This window comes from Leuresthes tenuis, unplaced genomic scaffold (assembly GCF_036924035.1).
Source record: "Leuresthes tenuis unplaced genomic scaffold, fLeuTen1.0.hap1 SCAF_13, whole genome shotgun sequence".
NCBI classification, from domain to species: Eukaryota; Metazoa; Chordata; class Actinopteri; order Atheriniformes; family Atherinopsidae; genus Leuresthes; species Leuresthes tenuis.
The window spans coordinates 8,562,963-8,589,751 of NW_027325367.1; the positions used below are offsets into that span (position 1 = coordinate 8,562,963).

The following is a 26,789-nucleotide window of genomic DNA, read 5'->3' on the forward strand; positions in this document are numbered from 1 at the left end:
TTCACCAACAGCAATGGCTACAAGTGTCCCGACTGTTCCTGTACGGGACTCTCCGCAGCGCGCTCCTGTGAAGAGCAGGAGAGAAGTTCATCTTTTCCTCCTCATCCGTGCGTGAACTATATACATGTTCTTCGGACGCCGGATTGCGAAAGAAAAACATTTTTTTTCACCAAAATCCATTCAGCTCGCTGTTTTAGGAGGGGTGAGTAGACGCGGTCTGTTACGGGACAGCTACCGTTAAGCTACGCAGTTAGCGGTACAAAGCTACTAAGCTAAGTCTCTTGTTATTGTCACGTTTGCGCCAAATACAAATATTGAATCCAATTTTGCATGTTCAAAATACGAATCGTGTTTATTTGAAGCGTGTGGAGTGGGTCTGTTGTTTCTGCTATGCATGAATTTGCTACATCTTTTGTAAGACTGCTTAAAACGTAACTATGTCAGTACCTCAGGTGAGTCGCTGTATTTCCTTTGGTCTTTTTTCCGCCTCTACATCGACTCTCATTGCAGTTATTCTCAACCAGCCTCTAGCTATTTAAGCTCTGAGCTGTTCTTAATTGAGCCAGAAAATTACGAATTTCAACTTTTTGCCATGCAGCAAACTTGATAGTAATAAAGTAATCATGAAGAAGTCACTTCTGAAGTCATATGTTTGAAACCTTTGTGACAAAAAGAAGATTAATACCAGTCTGAGGGCCATCACAGAAGTAAATGCTGCATAGGTCACAATAGTTATACAAGAGTAGGAAGCCATCTAATTTCAAAGTATTCCAAAACACCTATGCTGAGAACGTCTAACAAACATTTTCCAGGGACCCCCTGGAGTTTCTCACTACTTAAAATCTGGATTTATTGTACATTAACGTGAAGCATAAGGATTTTGTGAGTTTGGCCCCCTAAAGTCTTTGCAAATAGTGGATAAGTCTATACTTTGTGTCTAATTTCTAAGCATATGATGTGATTATTGACTAATCCCTGTGACTCTGCAGAGACCCCGAAACTTGGTTCCCGTACAGTATGCAAGCTGAGCCAAACTTTTTACATTGCCTTGTGTCAAGGTGAATGTGTGCGCTGCCATTCATTCTCACACTTCTACCCAGGTGTCTCTCTACCTTCCCAGCATTTCTCTCAGTGCTGCTGTAGCCACTGAGCTACAGTAAAGCATGAGATCCCAAGCTTAATTAAGCCCACAGGAACAGATGGTCTGCTGGCAGTCTCTGCTGTTTGTCAGCAGTACGCTGCGACTCTAAACGCAGCTAAATGCTTGTATAGGGGAGGGGTTTGGGAAGCGTGAGGATAGGCTTGCCAGACGTAATTAGGCATGGAGAGTTGGTTAAAAAAGGGGGGCTGCCATTTGGTGCTGGGAGACATGACTGAACTTTATTTCATGAGCGTCAAAAGTGGCTTTTCAGCAACAGTGCTGCGTATCACTATTATCCCTGTTCCTATCTTGACTGGCAAACAGGCAATGAGGGTAGTATGATACAGAAAGTACCTCCAAATTCTGTAAACATTATATGTGTCAGGCCTGCCATGTATTAATGTCATTGTAAAATTATATTATGCTCTAAATGATAGATGTTTAACTTTCAAATTCAGATAAAAGCATGAACCATCCTTAGAACTAGATTGTAATCCACAACAAACACAGCCATAGCTGATCAGGTAGTAATTATTATCTGTTTGTCGTGTATTACATTTAGATACTCTGTAATATCTTGGACATACTTATTTAGTTATTCAGGCATCCGTGCTTTCAGTCAGTTAGTGATGGATATTTTCATTAAGCTGTTCCTTTAGACAATTAGAGACAGGTGTGCCCAGCAAATGGCAGCAAGAGCTGGACCAAGGGGATTTAAGGTGACTGAGGCCAGAAAAGCTTGCCATGTTAGGAGCTGGATTAGTGGTGTGATAGATGGTAGCAGATAGGAGTAATCGTTGGTCCTGATCAGCACACAATCCGCTGGAAGGAGGATAAAATAATGGTGATGTTTCTTTCTCTTTATTGCAGTAAAATGAAGTCTCAGCATGTCTGTGAGTTTGTAGAAAATGTACTCATGTCTTTTAAGGCTGAAGAATTTTAACATTCTGTGCCGTCTTAGGTCTGTTGAGAGAGGACGAGGTTAACGTGCACGAACATGCTACTTATTCACCACTTGTGAAGTAATCTGTAGACATTTTACAGTGTAGCACGCACAAAAGCTAAACTTCCTCTATGTTGCGGCCTTAAGTCACAATTTCTACCATAGAAAAGGTCTGTTAAACTGATGAGGACACTACTTTTTTAGCTGAAATTACATAGAGGCTTATACTGTGGATGACAGAAAAAAAATCTAATTTCATGTGTCACCAGTTTACAGTTTTGTTCATAAATATCAGTGTTATAAAATGTTAGCAAAGTTGTTGCTTTATGCATTGTATTAAGGATGTAAAAACAGGGATATGTGTCAGTTATCAGTAATCAACTGAAAAGAACTGATATACATTAGGGCTTTGACTAAATTCTTCTTCTTCTTGTAACCGTTTATGAAAGTGTGTGAAATGTATAGACCTTGTGTTTGTTTTCTGTAGAGACGCACAACAAAGTGCTGGTTTCTGAGAATGAAGTTGTATCAGGCTGATAATTTACAGTCTGTGTGAGATATTAGGAAAATATTAATGGAGAGTTTCTTCGTGTTTTCCTTTAAATGATCAATGACTTAGTTGGTGTAGCCTCCTATCTGCTGCATGATATCTGAGAATGAGTCCTGTCAGATACAGTTTTTTGTTTTACTTTTAAGAATTGATTGATGAAAGCGATGATAAACAAGTGAAAATTACATCTAATTCTTTCTAAATTTTGATTGTTATTTGGAAAAAATACATGAATATTTTTTCTGTTTGTATTTCAGGGCGAAAGATCACAAAAAGAGGAGAAAAAGGAGGACATCTTACACTTGTGTACTATGACTCATGAGTTGAGCAGTCTCAGCTGTAGTTCCTTGTAATGCTCCAGTAGACCTCAGGAAATACTGTGGTGGTTTGAACTGTGCACCACTGCTTCAGGGATGATTACATCCCATATGAACGGTTATGTGCAAGAGGCCTCTGGTCTGGCCGTGAACCACAGAGAGAGGGCTGTGGACTGTCCCGGAGAGGAAGGTAGCCTTGTAGAACCTCCACACTGCAGTGCTCATATGGAGAGAATCCAGCATTACCAAGAGGAGCTGAGGAAGAAGAGAGAAGAGGACAGCAAGGGGAAGCATGACATTGACCCCAATGCTTCTCTGAGGCTCAAGAAGCTGTCACAGAACCCTAAGGTGGGCATTGACAATCCCACCTTCGAGGGGAAGGAAAATGCTACCAAAGACATGAGCTCCCCGGATCCTGTAGTTGGTGAGTTAAGAGGAGGAGGGCAGTGAGCGATGAGAAGCGTTTACGAGGGTCAAGGAGGTTGAATGGAGGAAGGGATGTTTGAAGCAGGAGGAAGCTTGCGGATCTTGGAGAAGAATAGAGAGTTGTGAGGTTTTAGAAAAAATCTGAGAAAACAAAAGGAGTGGAAACAATGACTATTGAAGGGGCAGAGCAGAAGGCAGGGATGGTGGAGGGTGGTGTGTTTTAAGGGCTGTCCACTGTTCTCATTGGTTAGTTGAACTCAACACAAAATCCATTAGTGCTCACATTAAAGAGAAATAATATTTTCAGCAGCAGAACGACAATACAAAGGTATGATGTTATATTCAAAACAAGATGGTCCGCTGTGTTGATTAGTTTATGTGCAAAAAATATTGTCGTCATTATGAAAACTACACAATTCAGGAAATATAGGATTTTTTTACTGCTTAAGAAAACAGTCAACTTCCCTGGAGACGGCACACTGAGGGCCCTGACATGTCTGACTTGGCACCTTCTCTGATTTAACAGTTTTCACATTTGGTATGAGACAAAATACGGTCATAACAATACAGTCTTATTTAGTCTTACTCTAAAATCACTTAAGATAGAATTACTAAAACAAATGTTGGGTTCAAGCCAACTTCTAGCCACTCAACTGCAAACTTTGTTCTTGAATTTTAAAGATTTCTGTGGAGTGTAAATTATTTCATTCAGTTTCTGCAGACGGACTATAGAAAATAAACTCTTTGAAATGTCTTGGAATTTGGAATAACGTTGCAAGCTTTGACCTGGAGAAAAAGTACGAGTTGAGTAAAAGTGAAGACTCGTCTGCTGGTGGCGAAGGAGCAAAGTTTAACATCTCAACTGCAGAAACATCGTACTGAATGAATTTTTTCTTTTGCTGTGGCTCTTAGAATAATTACTTTCAAGTTCTGTTTCTTGGAATCATCAACTATGTTTTATGGAAAAATATCAAGTAGCTACCTATATTACCTGAGACTTAGCAGCAATCGGTGGCAAAGTTGCCTCTAATATTAATTAAAATGTCATATTAAGGAGGTAAAAACTAAATTATGTCCATTGTAGTGTAATAAGGGACTCTGTCTCATAATTAACATGGCTCATATGATAAAAGACAGCGTGTTTCCTGTTGGAATAAAATTTGTACATATAAGTGTGATTAGCTGTGGACACTGGGGGTTATTCAGGCACATTGCTCTTTTTGAAACATCTTTCATATCGTAAAGGATTAAATGTTCCCAGATTTTTGTTGATTTGCACCTTCCCAAGCATTGCTTCTCTTTGTCAGAACTGGAGGAGTTGCTGCAGGCTCTGAGGTTGGCACAGCACTGCTTGAATGACACTCAGAGCCAACAGGATGTGGATCTGATAATGCAGCTCCTTACCAAGGAGGAATTCAAGACTGCCTACTCGATCTACACTGCTCTGTCCCAGCAGATGAGCAGAGTCAGTCCCACCTCACCGCTCACTGCACAAGCACAGGACCTCTGCCAGGAGGTAACGCACATTGGTCATTTTCCAGCAATTTTTACTCCGCTAGCTAATATAGTTTAGAGTGATGGGTATATTGATTTTGCAGATGAAAGCATTCACAGCACTAACAAAGTCTCAGTCAGAAAATAAAACAGACTAGAATGGACCAAAGTATTAATCTTTTGCCACAAAACCAGTTCTGTACCTCATGAAACCAAGAATGGTCTCCACAGAGCGTGCAGGCATAAATGTGCTCACTCTGCACTTTGCAGTGTGTCTGCCAATCAGCGGTTTGGATTATGTTAGTTACTTTGTAAGCATCTTTGTGAGTAAAGCCACTGAACAACCTCAAGACAGCATGAAAAATATTTCTTTGATGTGATGATTAATTCCACGAAGCAGCTCAGAAGACTTACTGAATTGTTATGACATGCAAATGATCTTGTGGTTAGCAAGGATGTGTTAAAACAAATGTGAGAGATCAGGATTAAGGACGAAAAGGAAGAAATAAGGAAGGAAAATTTTGGGAGTAAAAAGAGATAACAAGTTGGGTATTTTGTTTGCTCTTAAATACCATTAAAAAAAGGCGTATTTTATAAGATTCCCCCTTGACCAGTTGATTTTTCTTATTTAAATTATGAATGAGAGTGGTGCCTTCAGAGCTCGAGCATAGAAAGTGACAGAAAGCAAGAAGCCATTTCAGGGAATCTGCCACACTTGACTTCCCTGTAGACAAAACACCAGCCAGCTAGTCTGTGCTGAAGCAAAGCGACAGTAATTGACTTGACTTGTGAAGTGAGCAAGTGTTCGAATGCAGCCTGTCATGCAGCACAGCCCTTGTAGGACGACAGAAATTGTGATATGGTTTGTTATGGGTAACTTAGAACCCCCATACATCTGTGACAAGCTACACCCACAAAAGGCACCACGTTAAGATTAGTGTTGGCGTCTAGTCAATGTAACATCAGCGCAGTTCAGATGATGCCAGATGTAAAAGTCATTCAAAGGACAGTGAGCAGAAGTGCTACAGAGCTGCTATTCCAGTCATGACACGATTGGTTTGAAGTTAAATAGGCTGGGTGTGATGATGTGTTTTGCCTCACACAAATACACACAACACAATGTCTTTCTGTGGACAGTAAATCAATATATGCAGTTGCACACCAGGGACTCACAGTTGAGCTGCTGTGTGTCTAAACTAAGTGGCTGTGCTGTGTGACGCTCACATTGACCATTGTGTAAACTAATCTCCCAGCAGCCCTCGTTGCTGGCTGAGCGGTGCAGCACACCGCAGGACAAAGGCCAGAAAAAGAAACTCCAGCAGCTTACAGCAGTGTAGGCTGAGGTGCAGCACTGCCGGGGGGGGAGGGGAAAGTGCGTCACCTTGTTTGTGAGAGCTTTGATTAGTGTAATGGATGAACTAAGCTCTGAACAAGAGATGAAGAGGCAGAAGGACAGGGTGAAGGAACGCCAACCTGCATGCTGACAACACAAGAACCACATGATTTAGCAACAGAGTAGTAGTCTGTAAAAGCTTTGCTCCAGAAATGTAGCGTGGTGTTGTTCAGAGGGGAGCTTTGCTACTTTATGCTTGTCAAATTGATTAAATACAACATTAAGTCAGAAGCATAAACAATGAAATGGATTTTTTTTTATTATTCATTCAAGAGTAGCAGCCTGCTTTGGTAGCAGCTGCAATGTGGAAGTCTTACTTTAAATAAGCAATGTCTGAGCACCCTATATGTGTATGTGCACCAACCTGGAAAATATAACACAATGCAATGACAAAGCAGAGCGCACGATGATGAAAGAAGCTGGGTTATGTCATTGGTCATGATTGTAGGCAATTAAAACATTTTTAGATGTATTTTGTTTGGATACAAATGGAGCAAAGATGGCATGTGAAAAGTTGAAAGTCTTCTCTGCAGTTTGTCGAGGGAAGGGGTCCCAACTCCATGCTGCTTTCAGGTGTCAATGTACAGTTTGAAATTTTAGGAATCACCACAACACAATGTAAAATGTATCTTTACAATGTCACGCAGACAGTACACGTGTGCTGTAAGTGTAAACTCAAATCTGGCTGAAATAAAAGAAGAAAAACATGTCACAAATGCCCATTCTTGGATTTTGGTGACTTGAGGCTTAAAATATTAAGAATACAGTTTAGGTGAGTGATGAAATAACAGATTACGCATGTGTTTTTTCTTGACTTGTTTAAAGTTGTAAAATAATCCTTAATTACTTCTTGTGACTTGCAGGTATTAGAGGTCTTAGTGGCAGAGTTATTTCACTGTAATGGGTCTTTGTTTAGGTTCAGAGGATTCTCCAATCGAGCCAACAGGAGGAGGGTTTGGAGCTCAGAGCCCTGCTCACCAATCCTCATCTGCAGGTCAGAGATCAACTTTCCTTATGTGACTTTCCATCTGATTATAGGGCAGTTCCAGTGTGGCTCAGCAAGTCAGCAGAGCCCCACATGTCAACTCATTACTTTAGTTAATATTCTAATAATTGGACGACTGTAGATGTAATTAATGTTACATGGGACTATTTCCAAAAGGGTAATTCAGGTTAGAGGTCGGGGTTATTGCTATCATATGTATTTTAATGTATCATATTTGGGTGGAACTATTGATTTGCTCAAGAACGGCGGTAGCTCAGGAGGTAGATCAGTCGAAAGGTTGCTGGTTGGATCCCCAACTTCCCCAGTCTACAAAGCAAGGTATCCTTGGGCAAGATAATGAATCCCACTGGACCCCAATGTGTTCCTCTCCTCTAAAGTTGCTTTGGGTAAAACTGAAATTGAGGTCACTTAGGCATGGCAGGTGGTAATTTAGAAGATTAAATCCTTAAAGAAACATTCATGTTATGGATTTTTTTGAGGTTTCAGTTGACAAATGTGTTAACCAGTCAACTAGTCCTTCCTTTTATTGAGTGATTGATGTCAGTGGTCTAGTAAAGTGCTCATCAGTCTTTAGCCTATAGTCACAAACTACATCGCAGTGTTTGGTGTGTTGGAGAAGCCCTATGCTGAACTTTCTTATTTTGTCTACTTGTTACAACATGTCTATAGTTGAGTTTCATGACGTTTTAATTGGCTTTAACCTGTTAACTGTTTATACCTCAGTGTATTGCCGAAAGCTGCCGCTACTGGCGTTATTTTTAGGTGTGAAAACTTATCACTATGCACCTGATTTTAGTTAACTATTCAGTTACTGCTTAGCATTTTTTGTGTCCGCGTAAAAATAACCAAATTGTATTTATTTAAAGAGACTTGAAACTACCTTTGTCAGTTTAAGCTCCAGTGATTGTTTTGTAGGAGAGGTGGAGTCGCAGTGTAAGCTGCCATTGTCCATTAGCGAGGTAGCAAGGTGAGAAAAGTCCTCAGGTGTTTGACTCTGCTGTGATTTTACAGTTGAAAAGCCATGGCAATGGAGTGCCAGGGGTCCCATGCTTGACCCATGTGACCATGTGGACTACCCAACCCCCACAGTCCCGTTAACCCCTCCACTGAGTCGGAACTATGTAGCCAGCAGGGGTAGTGTGATGAGATGTAAGCCTGCCTCGTGGTACAGAAATTGGAACAGATTATGCCAGTTTCTCTGCAGGGAGCACAGAATCACATGAATCACCTAGTTGTACAGCTAAACAACTTCATAGGCTAAACTTATGGTGGTATGTGAGAGAGGACAGTGGGGCCCTCTGCTCCACTTGTCTCACTTTCATTGTTTTCTGGGGCACAGTTTCCTCTGGAGCAGGGAAGTTAAGGACGTTAGATAATTGATGGTGGTGGATTGTGTGTACACCGAAGCTTAGCTCAACCTCTGCTCTCTTATCTCCTTTGCAGCAGGATAAAGAAAATAATTTGGACTGACAGTTATTAATTGTGGGGTATAGAGCGCTTGTCACATTAAATGAGGTGAGGGAGCAATCTCTGTCTTATTTGTTGCGCAGAGGTGGGTTTGCTGACTGTCCTTGTTTGTAAAGATGAGGGTGAGGTAGGGTTTTGGTGGCAGGTGTGTATCTAAGAAAACTTGTGTCACTCCTCTTTAAACTTTTCGCTTGCTTTGTGATCACTTTATTCCCATGCCAACCAGAGCTGCTGTAAAGGCAAGCATGCCTTATTCATTGTCTTTGACTCATGCTGCCTCTTACCATTTTCCTCTGTCTGTGTTTCTGTCCATTACATCTTTGTAAATTTCTGAATGTACAAACCGTTTGTCTGTGTCCATGTACTGTATGTTACTCTCTGTGTGCTCATGTCGCAGGCACTGATGCAGGCACATGACACTGTGGCAGAGCAAGAAATGGCTGAGGAAAATGTGACGCAGTACCTTGGAGAGACAGTTAAACTAGTGCGGCTGGAGAAGGCCAGAGACACTCCGCTGGTAAGACGTCATCACTTTTATGCTTTATAACTGACATTTAACTGTTATTGATCAGCACTTGAAGTCTATAAGAGACAGAAATAGTTGGGCTTATCTTCAAAAACTCTAGTTGGGAATTGATAGAACATTTAGAGATGTAGTTATTTAAATGTACAAAGAAAAAACAGGGAATAAATGAGTCCCTGACACTTGCAAAATATGATTCATTAGCAGCATTGACAAGTTTTGCTGTTTTTCAAGAAGGTTCCCTTTTTTCAATATGAGCTGGGGCATCTGTGTGGCGTTTGCTTGTTCTGCCCAAGCCTATGTGGGTTTTCTCCAGGTACTCTGGCTTCCTCACACAGTCTGCATGTTAAATGAATTAGTCATTCCAAATTGAGCGTAGGTGTCAGTGTGAGCGTTTGTCCCTGTGTTGACTGTGATGGATGCGCGACTTGAAAAGGGTGTACCCTGCCTCTTGCCCAGTGACAGCTGGGATAGGCTCCAGCACACCTGTGACCCTGTGTAACAGGATAAAACGGGAAAAATGGATGAATGGATTGTCAGTTTTTAAGTTCAGCTCGTATTGTCAGACTTCTCCCCCATTTATCAACTGGACGTCAGAGTACCCACTAACCAAAAGAGCAGCAAAATGCTTCTGAGTCTGAGTATCAAATTTGGGATTCCTCTCCTCCTGCTTTTAAACTTGCTTATCTGTTCAGTGTTATGATTATCTATTTGAGACGTGTTGCTGCTTGTTGTGTTTGAACATTCCTGTCATCTGTCTAATGTGTACGTGGTCATCAGGGTGCAACAGTACGGAATGACATGGACAGTGTGGTGGTGAGCCGTGTGGTGAAAGGTGGGGCAGCAGAGCGGAGTGGCCTCCTCAGTGAGGGAGATGAGATCCTGGAGATCAACGGGATTCCTATTCGTGGAAAACATATCAATGAAGTCCATGACTTGCTGGTGAGGATCATTGTGAAAATAGTGTCCAGTAACTTCCACTGCTGTTTTATTTATGATATTTTATGGAACAGTAAGTTTGCTGTAAATTCATTTTATTTTACCTGGCTTTGTTATGGTGCATCTAAAATCTCTTACAATGCAAAATACAAAGTAATAAAATGTTGCTTAATGTTCGAACCTCTATATGGATACATTACCTTAAAGAGAAGCGTTTTATTGAACTGTATCCCCGACATGTTTAATTTATACATTACCATCTTTTTTGACAGCAACAAATGCAGGGCACTCTGACTTTCCTGCTCATCCCGAGCTCTCAGATTAAACCTGCCCCTCACAGACAGACTGTGGTAAGTCTCTAACAGTGTACGTATTTGCGTGAGAACTCCTGTTGGCGTGGATGCCACATCAACCCTGTTGTTGTAAACCCTCTCCTCAGATTCACGTACGTGCTCACTTTGACTACGATCCCTCTGATGACCCCTTTGTGCCGTGTCGGGAGCTGGGTTTGTCCTTCCAGAAGGGTGACATCCTCCATGTTATTAGCCAGGATGATCCTAACTGGTGGCAGGCCTACAGGGATGGAGATGAGGACAACCAGCCCCTGGCTGGACTCATTCCAGGTAGGAATCAGAGTTGGACTGAATTTCAGTAAATGGTGTATTGCTCTTTCGGGCAACAATCTTTTAATATTTGATGTTTTTTTCATGCAGATTATTGTAAAATTAATCATCTTTGCTTTTACTTTTCATTTTATTTTTTTGTATTCATATTCCATTATAAATGAACTTTCCTGGTACAGATGACAAACACATAACAAAGAGGAACTGCAGAAGGCTGTTTAAGACTGTTTAAAACCAAAATGTATGCATGTCATCGCTCTAAAACTCATGTAGTTGTAAACTGTGTGATGTACATCCTGTTATTTGCAGTGCGTGAACAGTAATTCCAAACCCTGTGCAATGTGCATGCCACAAATGTTCTAAGCTGGATGGGTTTACACTGTAATTTTGGGCTGTGTCAGACAAAGGACGACTAACACAAAGCAGTCATGGTGTTACGTGCCATGGCTCCAGAGTGGTTATCCAGCATCACGCCTGTCAGCATCATGACAGGTTCTATGACGTTTTGCGAGCAAAGATTAACCTGGGTCAGAATTCTGACCCAGAGATTCAGATGACCATCATGACTACAGCCTGCTTCCACTAACCAGCAGACAGGAATGATATGACGAGCTGATCAACATCACAACAAAAAAAAAAAGAAAGAAGCAGTATAAACTACTGGCTGGAGGTACAAAAAAAATGTTGTGCGCAGTAGCTTCGTTTATATGGTTTGCCCTCTGGCTGATAAAACCGTGCCAATGAGATTAAAGCAGACAGCAGATTAAAGCAAACACCTTGGAATTATTTGCGATTACTCTCTGACCAAAGCCTGTTGTGGGTGGAAGGAAACGTGGTTAAGCACTGGAAATGGAAAGTTGGACGTCGTTTTGTTTTTCCCTCATTGTGTCGAGGAAGAGAAAAAGAAACGACCCCAGACCTACAAAATGTAAAAATGTTTTTTTTTTTATTTATTTTGAATTTAAAAGATATATTGAAACGTTTTCCTCTGTCAGGTAAAAGTTTCCTGCAACAGAGAGAGACCCTAAAGAAGACGATAATAGACAGCAGTCAGGAGCAGCAAGGTAAGAAGTGTTGAGACACAGAGTCATTTGCAAACAAGATATGACCTGCAAACACAAACATTCTAAGCGTTGTAAAAGCAGGAAGTCGTGTGTCTTTAAGCTGATTTTATTTTCGTGTTCAGGGAAGCTTTGGTGTTCAAAGAAGAATAAGAAACAGAAGCGGAGGAACACATCAAACTTGAATAAAATTACTGGTAAGACTTCTTTCATGTTTGTCTTTAGTGGTGTGAGAACTGAGTTCTTTCTGCATACTTGACTCACTGTTGCTCATTTACCACCTTAGAAAAGACCACTTCAATACTTGGCAGCTGCCAAATGTACACCACTGTCAGTATTACGCCCACACTTAAGCTGAAGTTGACACACCTTGTCTTTCTCTTAGCAGCTTGTCCAGACTTGTTGTGTCACAAGTCAGATTAGAGCTGTCTTCACAGACGGGATCAGCAGGTGCTTAAATGGCTTCGAGGGACATGCAATTTTAGGGTTCACACATAGAAACACATATAGTACCGACAAATACTGGCACATGCACTGTTCCAGTCACACTGCTTGATGGCCAGGGGTAGCTGACAGTGAGCTGAGAGGATTGCATATAAAGAAGAGATTTAGAGCAGGACCAAACTTTTGCACAAACACAGGACTGATAACAGCGTAGTGTTTTATTGATCCCTAAAATCTCTTGCGTGTTTACTCTCCTTCTCAGAGAGGTCAAAAGTAGTTGCAGAGCAGCAGCTCAAGAGCTCAGAGTGATTTGGTATGCAGGTCACGGAGGTTTCACTAACACCCCCCCCACCCAAACTGTCCCTCAGACTACGATGACATTCTGACCTACGAGGAGATGTCCCTCTACCACCAACCTGCTAATCGCAAACGCCCCATAGCTATGATTGGTCCGGCAAACAGCGGTCACGATGAGCTGCGTCGGAGGCTTCTTTCCATAGAACCAGAGAAGTTTGCCGTCGCCGTTCCACGTAAGTCCACGCTTTGTCAAAGCAACAGGACATTGCCCTATCAGATGTTAATCTCTGATTTTACACGAGGAACAAAAGAATTCAAAGGATTTGAATTCTGCAGCTGTGGCTGCTACACATTTCACATTTCTTAATGTCACACAAACAAGGAATTCCAATATTATCTGAAAACTTTATCTTTTAAAGTAATTCAAAGTTATCTATCCCTATTGATGGCTCAGACACAACCAGAAACCCGAGGATACATGAGCGGAATGGACGTGACTACCATTTTGTGAGTCGCTCTGCCTTTGAAACGGACTTGGCAGCCGGGAAGTTCATTGAGTCGGGGGAGTATGAGAAGAACTTATACGGCACCAGCACAGACTCTGTCCGGCAAGCCGTCAATTCTGGACGCATCTGTTTGCTCTGCTTACACACCAGGGTAGGACATCGAATACTTTCTACTGTCAAGACAGTTATTTTTGTCCAACATGTTAATCACGAAACTCATTTTTTTCCATCTTTATCCTCTGTGCTCCTGTCAGGACATAATGAGAACTTTTCATTTCCTAAACATAAATCTTACATAGATTTTGTGGTTGATCAAAATAGAAAAAAAAAGTGTTATTTGTCTGGTCAATAAAGAAGCTGCCTTTATTCTGTGTACAGTTTTATAGTCTAACATATTCTGATCTTGGTCTGTCCTTTTCATTTGTTTGTACGTGCCTTGGTTTTCCTGCTGTCAGTCACTGCGGGTGTTGAGATCCTCCAACCTCAAGCCATATGTCATCTTCATTGCGCCTCCTTCTCAGGAACGACTACGCACCCTGCTGGCCACAGAGGGGAAAACACCTAAGGTAAAAGTTGACAGGAAAGAAAACATTGTTAAGAAACGCAACTGTCTTCGCAGGACTTCTTATGAAATAACAAACAGAGAACACAGCTTTTGATTTCAAAGTTTACGTCTCTTTAGAGGAGTCACCACCACATCAATCTTTCAATTCTTTCGTGTCCCATTTTCTCTGCACAGCCAGAGGAGCTGAAGGAGGTGATTGAAAAGGCCCGCGAGATGGAGCACAATTTTGGCCACTTCTTTGATGCAACAATCGTGAACATGGATCCAGACCAGGCGTTCCACGAGCTCCGCAGGTTGATAGATAAACTGGACACCGAGCCACAGTGGGTGCCCACATCCTGGCTGTGCTAGAGGCTGTTGCGTCTCTTCATGAGGAGTCTCAGGGTCAATGAAGGTTAACAGAGCAGAGGAGGACAGAAAGTGATAAAAAGTCACTGGATTTTCGCTTGCACATTTTCCTCGTTTGTAGAGGACACGGTCGTTACAGCGTGCTGCAGGGATGGACTCCGGTTTCTTAATTTTAACTTTTTTTTTTTTATGTATGTGTCTTGTGTGGATGTTTTGGTTTTCTTTCGCTTCAGGGAGGTCTTACGATCTCAGTTTTATGCAAAATCATTTATCTATACTATTCTAAATAATTATTTATCACTGTAAATATATGTTTTCTTGGCAGAAGGGTGAAATATTTTATCAGTTGTGTCCTGACCCTAACCCTAACCCTAACCCTTACCCTTGGACCTACATCCAGCTGGAGGTGTAAGTCTTAAAAAGACTTCCTGATAAAACAAAAAAGTGAAACCTCATCAGGTACCAAACTGAAGAATCGCTCGTGCTTTAAAGTCCAACGTCTTCCATTCATTCAGAAGCAGAAGAGAGAAATCTACTGTAAACTGTGTGGTTTTGGGGTATTTTCTTAACACCAGTGTCAGTATTATGTTGTGTCTCATTTCTACTGTGAAAACACTTAGCTCTGGCAGGTTCTTTATTACCATCAGTGTGTAATGCTGCAAAGTACTGCTGAGATTGTTTTCTACCAGTATATTATGAACAAAACTTCCTATCGTTTAGCATAAGTCCAACAAATACTATGATGGTTCTTTGCACAGTACTTAGTAATTTATAAGCACAATTTTGCAAGTGTTAATAAAATCAAATATGTGAACAACTGGTCTTATTTGTTCATTTTGTTCAAGCCAGAGAAGTTATTAAATAAAATGACTGCTCTGGTGTTATGGCACAAATACAACCCAATTTTTTGATAAATGCTGCATATTGGTCCAAACCAGCTGCCACTGAACACTAATCTTAACAAGAAATCCAAGCAATGTTTCAATGTTTAGATCTTTATTTTGATGATGTTTTGGGCTTTGTTGACTTGCACACCACATTTTACAGCAGGGTCACATTTGTAATATTAAACACCCTCCGGTGGGGTAACAACCCCATGATGTGAAATCAGTACCAGGACGGGCCTTCACAACACAGATTCATACTCTTTGAATTTTATAACCATTTTAAGCTGTACAGCATGCAATGGCTCTAAACACTGAGAAAACTAAAATATGTACAGGTAGATCAGTCACGGAATGCTTTAATTTTGCTCGCAAACCACATGTAAACACACTTATATATTCTTTGTGATATTTACTTAAATTTTTTAGACTCTTTGTCTCGTAGATTTCCTCTTGGGTAACACCAAAGTGTGACGACACCTTGGTTCCTGTACAGGTACACATGTGAAAACCTTTACCTGTCAGCACTAAACAACAGAACAAATGATCACAGACGTGAACACACACTCGCACGAAAAGAGAACCTTCCATCTCTTGGATAAGAAGACATAGACATGGCCAGTGAGGCACCGAATAAATAGGATGATAAGTGAAGCCGGTGAGTGTTGAACTGCAGAGCGCTTCACTCAAACAGCAAGTCTTCATCCGCCTCCTCTGTTAGCATGTTGGTGGGCTCTGCGATGGGACCCAGCGCCGCCAGGCGGGCGGCAATCTCGAGTTCAGTCCTTTCCCTAAGCTGCTTCTTCTTCTCTTGGATCTTCTTCAGCCTGGCAAAGCAGAAAAAATCCAAACAAGAGGGATAATTCCCAGTCAACTGGAAGGGCAACGCTTAATGATCATTTTTTAAAGTGATCGTAAACAGAAAGCATCTGACCTCTGACAATTCACCTCTGCAATTACAATCTTTCTTCTTTTTTTTTTTTTTTTTAAATCAAAAGGTTAAAAGAAGGAAATTCATCATGCAGCAATAAAATGTTGTCACCTGTAGAATTCTTCTCGTTCTCTCTCATCCAGCTCTGTAATGATGTAGGAGAGGGTGCGATCGATCCGAGGAATAATCACTGCAAGGGGGAATAAAGATGATTTAAGCTACAGTAACACTCTTTCTCTTAGGATCTTTAAGGCAAAGGCTTCAGCTGTGTGTCAGGTGTGAGTATACCATGCTCAATGGCATTCACACGGCGGTTGGTGATCTTTATGGCTTCATCCAGAGTGACAAAAGATGTCTGCAAACAAAAATTGAGCAACAGGTGTCAAACTTCTGATCACCTAGAAAAAAAATCTAATCTATTTTTTTTTTTCTTAAACATCTGTCAATTCACCTTTAAAGGCACACAACTAACACAATGTCATATTTGCAAAATCCTTACAGCTTGACCATGACCTGGATGACTGAGAATCTACACCAACCATGAATCTGCAACAGCACCCTCTACCTGTAAGGAGGCCAACTCCACGAGCAGCTCCACAGCTCTGGCGTAGTTCCTCTTCAACCTGGAGAGCTGCTCTCCTCCTCGGGCCAGACCAGTAAGCTCATAACCTGACAAGACACAAACAGCAAGGCTGAGCGCTCTCTGTTGTTCATCACGCACTAAAACTAATCCAGAAACAATGCAGACGCACGGCAAAAAGTGGAATTAGACTCAACTTACTGTCTCCGCCTTCTTGGTAGTGTTCAAAAACTGGAAGGGTGACACCTGAGGGAATAAATTCAGTGTGTGTGAAGAACCTTTCGCATCAAAAACAGTGTAAGATAAAAAAAAAAAAAAGACGATATCTTTAAAACTAACCTGCCACATTGTCTTTCTTAGCTCGGACCTTCACTTGGGCTTTGTTAACATTCTGGATTACAGTTGTGCTGTGGACAGGATTGAGTCAGTGTCACATGGTTTTGTCCAATTAGAAAGTGTTTAAATATGACAATAAACTTAGAAAGACTTCCATCCATTCGTACTTTAAAGGACTGAGTTTAACATTCCTGCAATTGATCAATTTTGAAAGAAAATCACAGTAATATGAAAGAAAGGTCGAGATGGGTGCACGAAACAATCCAAGGTGCCAAAAGAATTATGGACAAAACAAATCTGCTTTAAAAAAAAAAAAAAAGTTTCAGATGTACCAAACTCGAGCCAACACTAAGGTCATCCTGTTGTCATTCTCACCTGAAGTCTCCAGCCGTAAACTTTGCTTCAGCCAAAGAAAAAGCCGCCTCTCTCATCACCTCTCCCATCTTAGTCTTAGTCTAAAGGAGCAGAGGAAAAATTAAAGGGAAAACGCCAACTTTGAGAAGCTCTAACCCTACAAACATAAATTGCGAGAAAAAGCAGCATCCCACTTTCATTAAGATTTTCTTTATGAGGTAATGATGACCTTTATGGTCATTTTAGAGGCTGTAGTTTGTTACTTTGCTCTCCTATCTTGTCAATCCTGTTTCTAAATTTCAGCAACAGCTCAGCATACAGCATGTGCAATGACCAGAAAGTTAAATAAATGGCTTTTGGAGTTTTAACAAGAACTAAAGATTATTCATGTCAGTGTTAGAAGGAGTTGTATAACTGCTGTCCTATTTGATGGCATTAGTTTTAAATAAATGCACCAACGTGATTGGAGACTAACATGCAAACAGAGCAGAGAACAGAGTCTGTTTTCGGTTATTTTCAACTGACTTCAATAATTTTGCGAAGGATCTGACGGAAACGCATGGAAAGGGCATCAGCTTTCTTCTTCAGCAGGTTACGGCCAGTCTGTGCTCCTTTCAGCCGAGCCTTCATGATGGTCTGAGCCCTGCAAACACACAGAAGACGCACACCTGTTTAACGCTTTATTATTCAAATCTGCACGCTGCATTATACTCACTCAAGATTTCACGGCAAAGTTACAGTTTTCATGTTCTGGAATTACTCACCGAACCACTCTGTATTTTCATATTTTGTGTTACTTAGCTTTATGCTATCTATATTATTTCTCTCTTTTACATGACCAAATTATGTTCTTTGGTTTTTTGTAATGTGCTTTTGTAGTGTGACCTCTTTATTGAGCTTACTTGTGAACACAGGTGTGAAAACAAAACTCATCAGTTAGTTAAAACCTGAAAGTTGCTCAACATATTCCTGGATAATTTTCTCACTGTGGCGGTCCATACTGGACTTAAAATGAAAACTACAGGGATCAAACTGCTCACCGTGTAGTTCAGGAATGTGTGCCTTGCTGACTGACCTTAAGATGCTAAATTCTCTGCATTTTGATATTGTTATTCAAGTTTATCTTTTAACAATGAAAATAAGATTGAACAATACAACGTGTAATGCTGGAAATGTCTTTAAAAGTGGCATGCTGTGATATTAAAGTTTCAGGCAGTATATTAAAAAAATTCATCTTGAGGGAGAAGAAAACAAACCAAGTCGTTTACTTTAAGATCCCCTTTTTCTAATTCCATCTCATGTTGTAATGGATATGGCAATTTTATCTTTAATATTAGCAGAGCCAGTCCTCAGTGTTTCCATGTATCCGCTTTAAACTGCAGATGGAAGTCACAGATGAAGAACTCACACTTAAATGCGACGTTAGAAACATCACATGATACATGAATGACTCTTCCTCTTTTATACAGCAACCATACACACTTATGAACTATCATTATGTTTGAATGAAAGGGCAAAACGAGAATGTGATCCATTCATGGGCGAGGCATGCAGAAAATATTCAATCTCAGGGACTGAAGAACAATAACTCAATAAAATAATGTTATTTCGTTTAGTTAAGAAGCTGTAGCTGGTTAGCAACTAGCAAGCAAACAAGCTGCTTACATTCTGGAGGGGAATACGTCGATCCTCTCTTTTCCAGACATCTTTTCGTCTTTTGCTCGATGACGACCGTCTTCTGAATACTCTCACGCAGAGAAATGAAAAGCTTAACCTTAGTTTTATTTTTAATGTGTAAATCTTTGTGTATATGATAGCAAATAAATATTATTCGTCCAGAATCAGGTGCACCGATCGAGCTAATGGTCGTGATCTTGTCCCTCCGCGATGATCAGCTGGTCTCTAGTCATGTGACTGAACCGAGCTCACTCTGCACATGCGCGTGTCGTGACGCTCTGACGATCTTTTCCGGGTCGAAAAATTAGCACACCCATGAATGTGAGCTAGCGGGCCCGAACTATTCATCTAAAATAAACAGAAAGAAGATACATACTGACGTTTAAACACGTCCAGTACAGAAGATTTTAGAGTATCGTCCTGTAAGCCCATGACACAGGTGAGTTTTTGCTGATAAAGAACATGTTCCGCGGGGAGCGCTCAACATACGGTGCTGAGAGCTAGCTGGCTAACAGCTAGCATAGGCAGCGGTGCATGTGCCGCATGTGAGATGGGAACCGGGTTATTAGCCAGGCTGCTAGCAGATATCAAAGTAACTGTTTTGCCTTTAATTTGACATTTCTTCCGTTTGTATCTAATGCTATCATTATAACCACATTTAGTGGCCAGTAACGTGTTGGAATCCCATTTTAAAGGCCTTGTTTTGCCATTTTTACTCCTTACTTTGAATAGAAAGCAGATTGTGGTTTGTCTCCATTGCATCATCCCATTCACAGACATAAATGCGAAATAAAGCCATCAGCTACTCGTCACCTCGCTGCTCTCATTTTGGGAAGCATTTTCCAAGCTAAACTCGGTCATTTGACGGTAAGCAGGTGGAAAGAAATATCTACAATTACATAAATGTGTCATTCAAGTCGTTTTAGGCGTTTTATCTGCTATTTTATGGTATTTTGTAGTATGTTGTCCATGCTCTTCATAACATTGATTGTAAATAGTGGTGATAAGGTTTTCGGAACTTCCCTTAGTAAGGGTAGGTCGCAGTTAAGTGGTGCCACAAGAGAAAGCCTTGCTAAATCACTTTGAAAATGAATTAACATCAGGCTAAAACGTTTGCTTTAAAGCAGAACACAACATTCGCATTAGCATTAGTTTGTGTTTAAAGACATTAACTGTAAACAGGTGTGCACCTTAAGAGTTTATGCTTGAAATATTTTAGCCTGGCCTTGATCTAATTTGATTCTTGATAGATGGGTGTGAGTTAATTGACACTTAAGGACTATGGAGCTACTTTCCATAGTATTTAGATAATTTAAATAGCTCATATCGTGGATGCTACACAGATACACCCTGGTCACTTCCCTCAGGAAACATCCTAAGCAAAAAAAAAAAAAAAAAGACTGTTTAACCACACTGATTGTGCCTCTGGAGCTGATGCACTCACTTTTTGTGGCTTTTGGCTTAAATGTTGCTGTGATGAATTTAAACTTAAATGTAACTGCCTCACAGTTGATCATAATTAACTTTTTGTGTTTTACAGTTTCTCTGACAGCTCTGTTAGGTTCAGATAAGCCTCTTTTACTTAAAGTCTTTTTGCTTCCAATCTGATAAACTGCCTTCTCCAAGCTCTTCTTTTCTTTATGTCACTTTAAACGCAGAGGTGCCCACAGCAATGTCGTAGTGTGTGGCTTTGTAACTAAATCCATGGTCTTAATGTCAGCAGATCCTACTTTAAATGTAGTTGCTTTTCATTCAAACTTAAGCCCTGAAAGATAAACGGTTGAATGAACCAGAGCAGAAGAAGAGTGTGCAATTGATGGAAATGTTATACAAAAATCAGGGATTGCATTCAGTAGATTTAATGATTATTGTGATGAGCCTTCTGCAGGTCAGCGTTGCCCATCTATCTTGACCTTTAAAAATGAACAAGGCTGTTTTCAATCTCAATACACGGTGCAATGAAGGTGTCTTTGCAAGCAGAAAAAAAAGCATGTCGCATGGTTTTATCTATGTAAAGATTTAACACTTTGAAAAGTTAAAATTCAGTCATTTACAAGAAAGAAGCAAAGTTATTTTTAAAGAGTGACATTCTCATGGAAAGCATGATCTAAAGATGTAAGAACTTTATTCTTTGTGTACAGGTACACATAAACCAGTCAGGCACTTGGGTTATTGATGAAGGTGTTTCAGATACTAAAAGTGTCCTTGGATTATTCATCCTTCCTCCAGGCTTTTGGGAAGTTTTGTGGATCAAAGCAACACAGGATAAAATATTTCACGGCTTTTTATCACCAAATAATGACCTCTATTGTTTGATTTCTCTCTCCCCCCCCCCCCCCCAATTCTTTAACTCCTCGCTCGCCATGTGACAGTTGCTTTTTGTTCAAGGCTAATGCCGTCCTCGGTGTCATGTTGTTGAGGGTTTAGAAGACAGAAATTATCTGAATCTTCACTATGCTCCTGTAAATATTTACTCCAACTCTTGCTGTTTGTGTGTTCACAGTGATGCCGGGGCTCAGCTGTCGATTTTACCAGCACCGGTTCCCGGAGGTGGATGATGTTGTGATGGTGAATGTGAGGTCCATCGCTGAGATGGGCGCCTACGTCAGCCTTCTGGAGTACAACAACATTGAGGGCATGATCCTCCTGAGCGAGCTGTCCCGTCGACGTATCCGCTCCATTAACAAGCTCATCCGCATAGGCCGCAACGAGTGTGTGGTCGTCATCCGAGTTGACAAAGAGAAGGGTGAGTGCGGGCAGACGCTGCCGACTTATAGAGAATAGTGAATGGAGAGTTGCACCAAGAACAGAATATTTTCTCTTTTTATGGCTGCCGGTATCAAAGTGGCTGTTTTGGTTGGTGGTGTTGGGTTGTAAGTGACGAGATTGATAGTTCATACTCAGTAATCCAGCCGCTGAGTTTATTATCATTTACATATTTAATGTCAACAGCAGCAACAGTTGGAACGTTTGACATGGAGTAATTCATTTAAAAGAAAATAACCCCCTCACCTTCCTTTCTACCCTATTCTATCTGACAGACTCCCCTCACTGTGTTTTGTATTGTGAAGTCCTGCCTTAGCTTCCCACTTATCTCATTTCAGTACCGTGGTTGAAGTTAGTCATGTACTTGAACAGTTATCTATGTGGGGCCCGCAGTTTAATGTCTTCCTGACTCGCATGAGATTCACATTGGTCCTGTGGGACATGCAGGATCCCACCCACTGCAGCCCCCAGCTTCAAGCTACTGATATCACTCAGGGCTGTTGTGGTCATGACAGTTACCTGCAATCAGCTAGATTGGTAGTAGTCTTTCCTTTTTACATCACTATTGGAGTATAAACACATTAATAATGGGACAATTCATTTAACCCTTATAAAGAATAAAAAAAGCTATTTGTTGAACATGGAAAAAGGAATGTAGATTTATATGATATATATCTGCCATGTCAGTCAACTCAATCAAATGGTGGATAATAATGTGCACAACATGAAGAAAACATGTAATATTGTTAAATATCGCAATGACAATATGATTTGCAATATATGAACTAATACTTCAAGATATGGTGCTGATCTTAATTCACCGGCACAGCTGTTTTCATGCAGATGATGATGTGGTAATAGCTGCAGTTCTGATCGATCATTTTGACAGGCCTTAGTATTCCTAAGAGTCTTCTGAAAAGTGTTTTTATTCCAACTTTGTTCTCTTGGAAAACAGCACAAACGACTCTTTGTAAGACAGTGTCACTGCAATTTGCCACCATTTTCCCTCCAGGATACATCGATCTATCAAAAAGAAGAGTTTCACCAGAGGAGGCCATCAAGTGTGAAGATAAATTCACCAAATCTAAAACTGTAAGCCAAATTGTAATGTTATTCTTTTTGTAAGTATTATTTAAAAGTCACAACTATGGACCAGCTAATATGAAGCTATTCATGCAAAGCAGATGTAAAATTCATTCATTCATTCATTAACTAGTAAATTCTGCATCGTGTTTCCAGGTGTACAGCATCCTGCGGCACGTGGCAGAGGTGCTGGAATACAGCAAGGACGAGCAGCTAGAGAGCTTGTACCAGCGCACCGCCTGGGTCTTTGATGAGAAATACAAGCGGCCCGGTTACGGAGCTTACGACGTCTTCAAACAGGCTGTATCGTAAGTCTCACAAAGTATGACACAGAAATGCCGCGATATGTGGACATTTAAATCAGTCATTTGATGAGTACTTTCCCTTTAAAGAGATCCCTCCATTCTGGATGGCCTGGATTTAACAGAAGAGGAGAGAATGGTGTTGATCGATAATATCAACAGGCGACTCACTCCACAGGCTGTCAAAATACGAGCAGGTCTGTTTTTTATTGGGACTGTTTTACAATATGTTCTCAAATGGACATCAAAAGGTAACGTGTTTTCCTCTTTTCTTTGCACAGACATTGAAGTGGCGTGTTATGGGTATGAGGGCATCGATGCTGTGAAAGAAGCTCTGAGGGCCGGACTCGGCTGCTCCACAGAGGCCATGCCCATTAAGGTAATCTTACTCCTCACCTACTCACAGTTGATGCCCGGGTGCTTGTGCGAATTGATTCAACTTTTCATTCATAAAACAGTGGTTTTACTTGTAGCAACACTTGCACAGTTGAGACTAAATTTTCTTACAAACTGCAGGCTTTAGTTGGATTTTTCCTCATCTAACAACAGTTACTCTAAACTAACCCCGTTTCTTGTTCTTGGCAGATCAACCTGATCGCTCCCCCTCGCTACGTGATGACAACCACCACCCTGGAGCGCACAGAGGGCCTGTCTGTCCTTAACCAGGCCATGGCTGCTATCAAGGAGAAGATCGAGGAGAAGAGGGGCGTCTTTAACATCCAGATGGAGGTTCGTTATTTCTGTTTCAAAGAAGGTTCACGAAAGTCACTCGTTTGCGTTGCTGACTTGTGTGGCTGCACAAATTAGAAACCAAGAGGGTCTATTTTCAGTTCATATGATAAATGTATGAATACAATTTTCAGTACACACGTTTAATAGGTTTATTTGAAAAGAATTAACCACTCATTCATTATTTAGAATCCATCAAGAATGACCTTCAGTAAAACGAATGGAAGACAAAAAATATTTAAAGGTGACATATTATGAAAAAAATAATTTTTCCTGTTCATGGGAGCAGTGTAAAATTACCCAAAAGCACAACCCTGGCATTTTTTTGGTGCCCCTTGATTTAAATTTCATCAATATTCACGAGCCAATCCACTTTTCTTAAATTTCAAAAGTATTCCTAAAGTTTGCTCCGTCTCCTCTGAGCCGCTCACATCCACCCTGCTGGACCAATGGAGCCAGTTTCTGTTGGAAATGTTCTGCTGTACTGAGGGGGGGGGCATCTTCCATATACCAGCAGCCTCAGAGGCTAAAACAGCCCAGTGGATAACTATATTTGAGGGTAATGTTCCAGCATAGTTAGCTGAAGACTTTGTATGTGCAGCAGTCACTCTTCATCAGACCGTTTTAACAACTTGGTCCAGTTCAAAGCTGGGCTGAAGAAACTGAGCTGAGATCAGTTCCAACTCAGTGCCTGAACTTCAGATGAGGGAACTGTAAGTGCCTGAGAAATAATTTGTCTTGGTTTATTTTTTTCTTTATTCCGTTTAGCAGTAGTTAACCGTTAGGTAATGAAGATGGCATACACCAAATTCTAAGAAGTTCTTGCTGTTACTTTTTGGAAGATTAACATTATTTTTATGACATGACTTTGTTAGCTGAAGCTTTCTAGTTGGTAACTGGCCACGCCCACCGTAACGGTGTGTGTCCTTAGCCAGCGTATAAACAAACGGAAACTAAAAATTCTCTAACATCCTGTTGCAATCTTAGTTTATAAACTGCATTGAAAGCACACTTTTAAACAATGTCTGGTGTTTTAGCGTAATCAGCTGGAGTTTATAGAGACTGTTCGAAATGTGTAAAGTTTCCGTTTGCAGCACCATTTATAAACACTGAATGTTGTTTAAAACCACATTTATAAACTAGATTAGCGACATTAAGACATCAGTTTGCAGGGAAAATGCAGTAAACGGTGTGATCTGTGAAGATAAACTGTCAATCTTCACTGTAATCCTCTTGAGAAATTCAAAATGCACCACAGGGTCTAACACTTGCATGAAGAGACATTTAAAGTGGTGTCATTTGAATTGCATCGTCATCACCATAGCAACATTTTTCATTACAGCACATAGCGAAAAATGAATAGAAATAAATATTGATTTTCTGTTCAGGACTTTATTTCCCTCGTGTTGCTCATCTCTACTTCAAACACGTCATCTTGGTGTTGCTGGTTGAACTCCACACTTAGTGGTAGCTAATCTGACCAAGTAAATGCTGACAAAAAAAGCACAAAATTCAGTCTGTTTTCTATCGTAACGTAAAAAGTACGTGAAGCACAGACACACCCCAGTACCACAAGTTTAATGTGATGCACTCGTATAAATACCTGTGCTTTATCAGATTCTTCCTGTAAACTAGTCGTGAAAAATGAGAACTATTAGTTTTACGTTTGTATCATTCAGAAAATGGCTAATTGACACGTTGCCTACAATGTTACTGTTGCACCGTTTGTTTTTCAAAATGTGTATAAAGTTACAGTTGGGTTATGGTGTACTGTTGTAAATATCATCATTCCACTTATTTAAAGTCTTTAGAGTCTTCCCTGCTTGTTCAAACCAACCAGCTTGACCTGCTCATTTTTGGTGTATTATCTAAAGATGTTTTCCCTGGTTTAACATGTTCTGAGATTTGATTATTTTTCCTCTGCATGCGAAACAGTAATAAAACTCTAAATTGTGCCCACAGCCCAAGGTGGTGACGGACACGGATGAGACAGAGCTCGCCCGGCAGCTGGAGAGGTTAGAACGAGAGAACGCTGAGGTGGACGGAGACGACGATGCTGAGGAGATGGAGGCCAAAGCCGAGGACTAGTTGGTCCTCAGAAGAAGGCTGGTGGAGTACAACAAAAAAGAAACTGTGGGAAAATGTGGACAGACCTGGCCAAAGTCACTCAGTCCAACTTTCACATTGCAAACATTTACTGGCGTTTTACTAGTTGATTGGTTAAAGTCCCGGATTGTTCATTAGCAAGTTTTGTCTAGGAAGATGACACAAAACTATCTTGTTAACCAGGCCCGGACATAAGGATGGTTAAATTTCAAGTCAAACATCAGTATAGTTTCTATTTTAAAGTACAACGATTTGAATAACTAACGCAACAAAACAAGCTGTTTACATGCAGTGGCCTTCATTTACCTCTTGCTTAAGAGCCCGGTGTCTTCAGTATCCATGGCGCTTCATCTCTGACTGGTCTCTGGATGTGGCCGACTAAGGGGGAAATGCATAGGCTCGTCTGTCTCTACAGCCGTCAGCGGTGACATTATGTGCCGATTCTCTTCCAGTTACAGGGTGTTTTACCTGCAAAACCTGCTCCTGTTTAGCTCACATAGCATCAATAAAGTTCTGGAAGTTTTGAACTCAACGTGTGTTTGTCAGCTGAATGAAACTTGAGATTTAACCTTTTAGGGATCATTTCCTTTTTTTATTTTTCAGATACAAAAACCTACGTTTCCTGCTGTTGGCGTCGTTTCTATCACAAACATGAAAATAACTTTAAAATCAGCAATGATTTTCGCTTTAACACGAGCAGGCCCAGCCAGAGATTTTCACTCCTGCTTCACCATCAGATTCACAGTCCGACATGCTCTGTAGAATTGCTAAAGACCTGAGCACTGATCCTTCTTGGTTGTGAAGTCTGTGTGCCAGGCATTCCCTATTTATGGTTGTTTCTCACCCACAACATTCACACCTTTTACGACACTCCCTTCCTTCAGCGAATCTAAATTGTATGATGCCCATCGAGTCTTACAAAAAGGGCACATCAGCTATGATCAAACCCACTCAGTCAACTTGAAAGAGGCTATTTCTCAGGTAACACAATTTGTCTT

General features: G+C 40.8%; 3 protein-coding genes across 3 annotated transcripts; 2 read left to right on the plus strand and 1 right to left on the minus strand.

Moving 5' to 3' along the window:
• On the plus strand, positions 1-14,407 carry pals1b (protein associated with LIN7 1, MAGUK p55 family member b). The gene is made up of 14 exons (XM_072362408.1): positions 1-202; positions 2,892-3,375; positions 4,685-4,893; positions 7,181-7,258; positions 9,135-9,254; positions 10,041-10,202; positions 10,472-10,549; positions 10,639-10,822; positions 11,818-11,886; positions 12,009-12,080; positions 12,696-12,857; positions 13,079-13,281; positions 13,586-13,696; positions 13,870-14,407. Exons 2-14 carry the CDS (start codon positions 3,048-3,050, stop codon positions 14,044-14,046), a joined length of 1,953 nt encoding a protein of 650 aa, XP_072218509.1. The 5' UTR covers positions 1-202; positions 2,892-3,047; the 3' UTR covers positions 14,047-14,407.
• Positions 14,408-15,022: 615 nt separating this feature from the next.
• On the minus strand, positions 15,023-19,044 carry atp6v1d (ATPase H+ transporting V1 subunit D). The gene is made up of 9 exons (XM_072362837.1): positions 18,794-19,044; positions 17,654-17,771; positions 17,150-17,229; positions 16,778-16,845; positions 16,640-16,684; positions 16,424-16,527; positions 16,147-16,213; positions 15,970-16,048; positions 15,023-15,754 (listed from the first exon to the last, which is right to left on the minus strand). Exons 1-9 carry the CDS (start codon positions 18,832-18,834, stop codon positions 15,610-15,612), a joined length of 747 nt encoding a protein of 248 aa, XP_072218938.1. The 5' UTR covers positions 18,835-19,044; the 3' UTR covers positions 15,023-15,609.
• Positions 19,045-19,072: 28 nt separating this feature from the next.
• Positions 19,073-26,323, plus strand: eif2s1b (eukaryotic translation initiation factor 2, subunit 1 alpha b). Its single transcript, XM_072362836.1, has 8 exons — positions 19,073-19,244; positions 21,309-21,551; positions 22,584-22,663; positions 22,811-22,962; positions 23,047-23,153; positions 23,238-23,335; positions 23,542-23,685; positions 25,648-26,323. Exons 2-8 carry the CDS (start codon positions 21,311-21,313, stop codon positions 25,771-25,773), a joined length of 948 nt encoding a protein of 315 aa, XP_072218937.1. The 5' UTR covers positions 19,073-19,244; positions 21,309-21,310; the 3' UTR covers positions 25,774-26,323.
• The last annotated feature ends 466 nt before the right edge of the window (positions 26,324-26,789 follow it).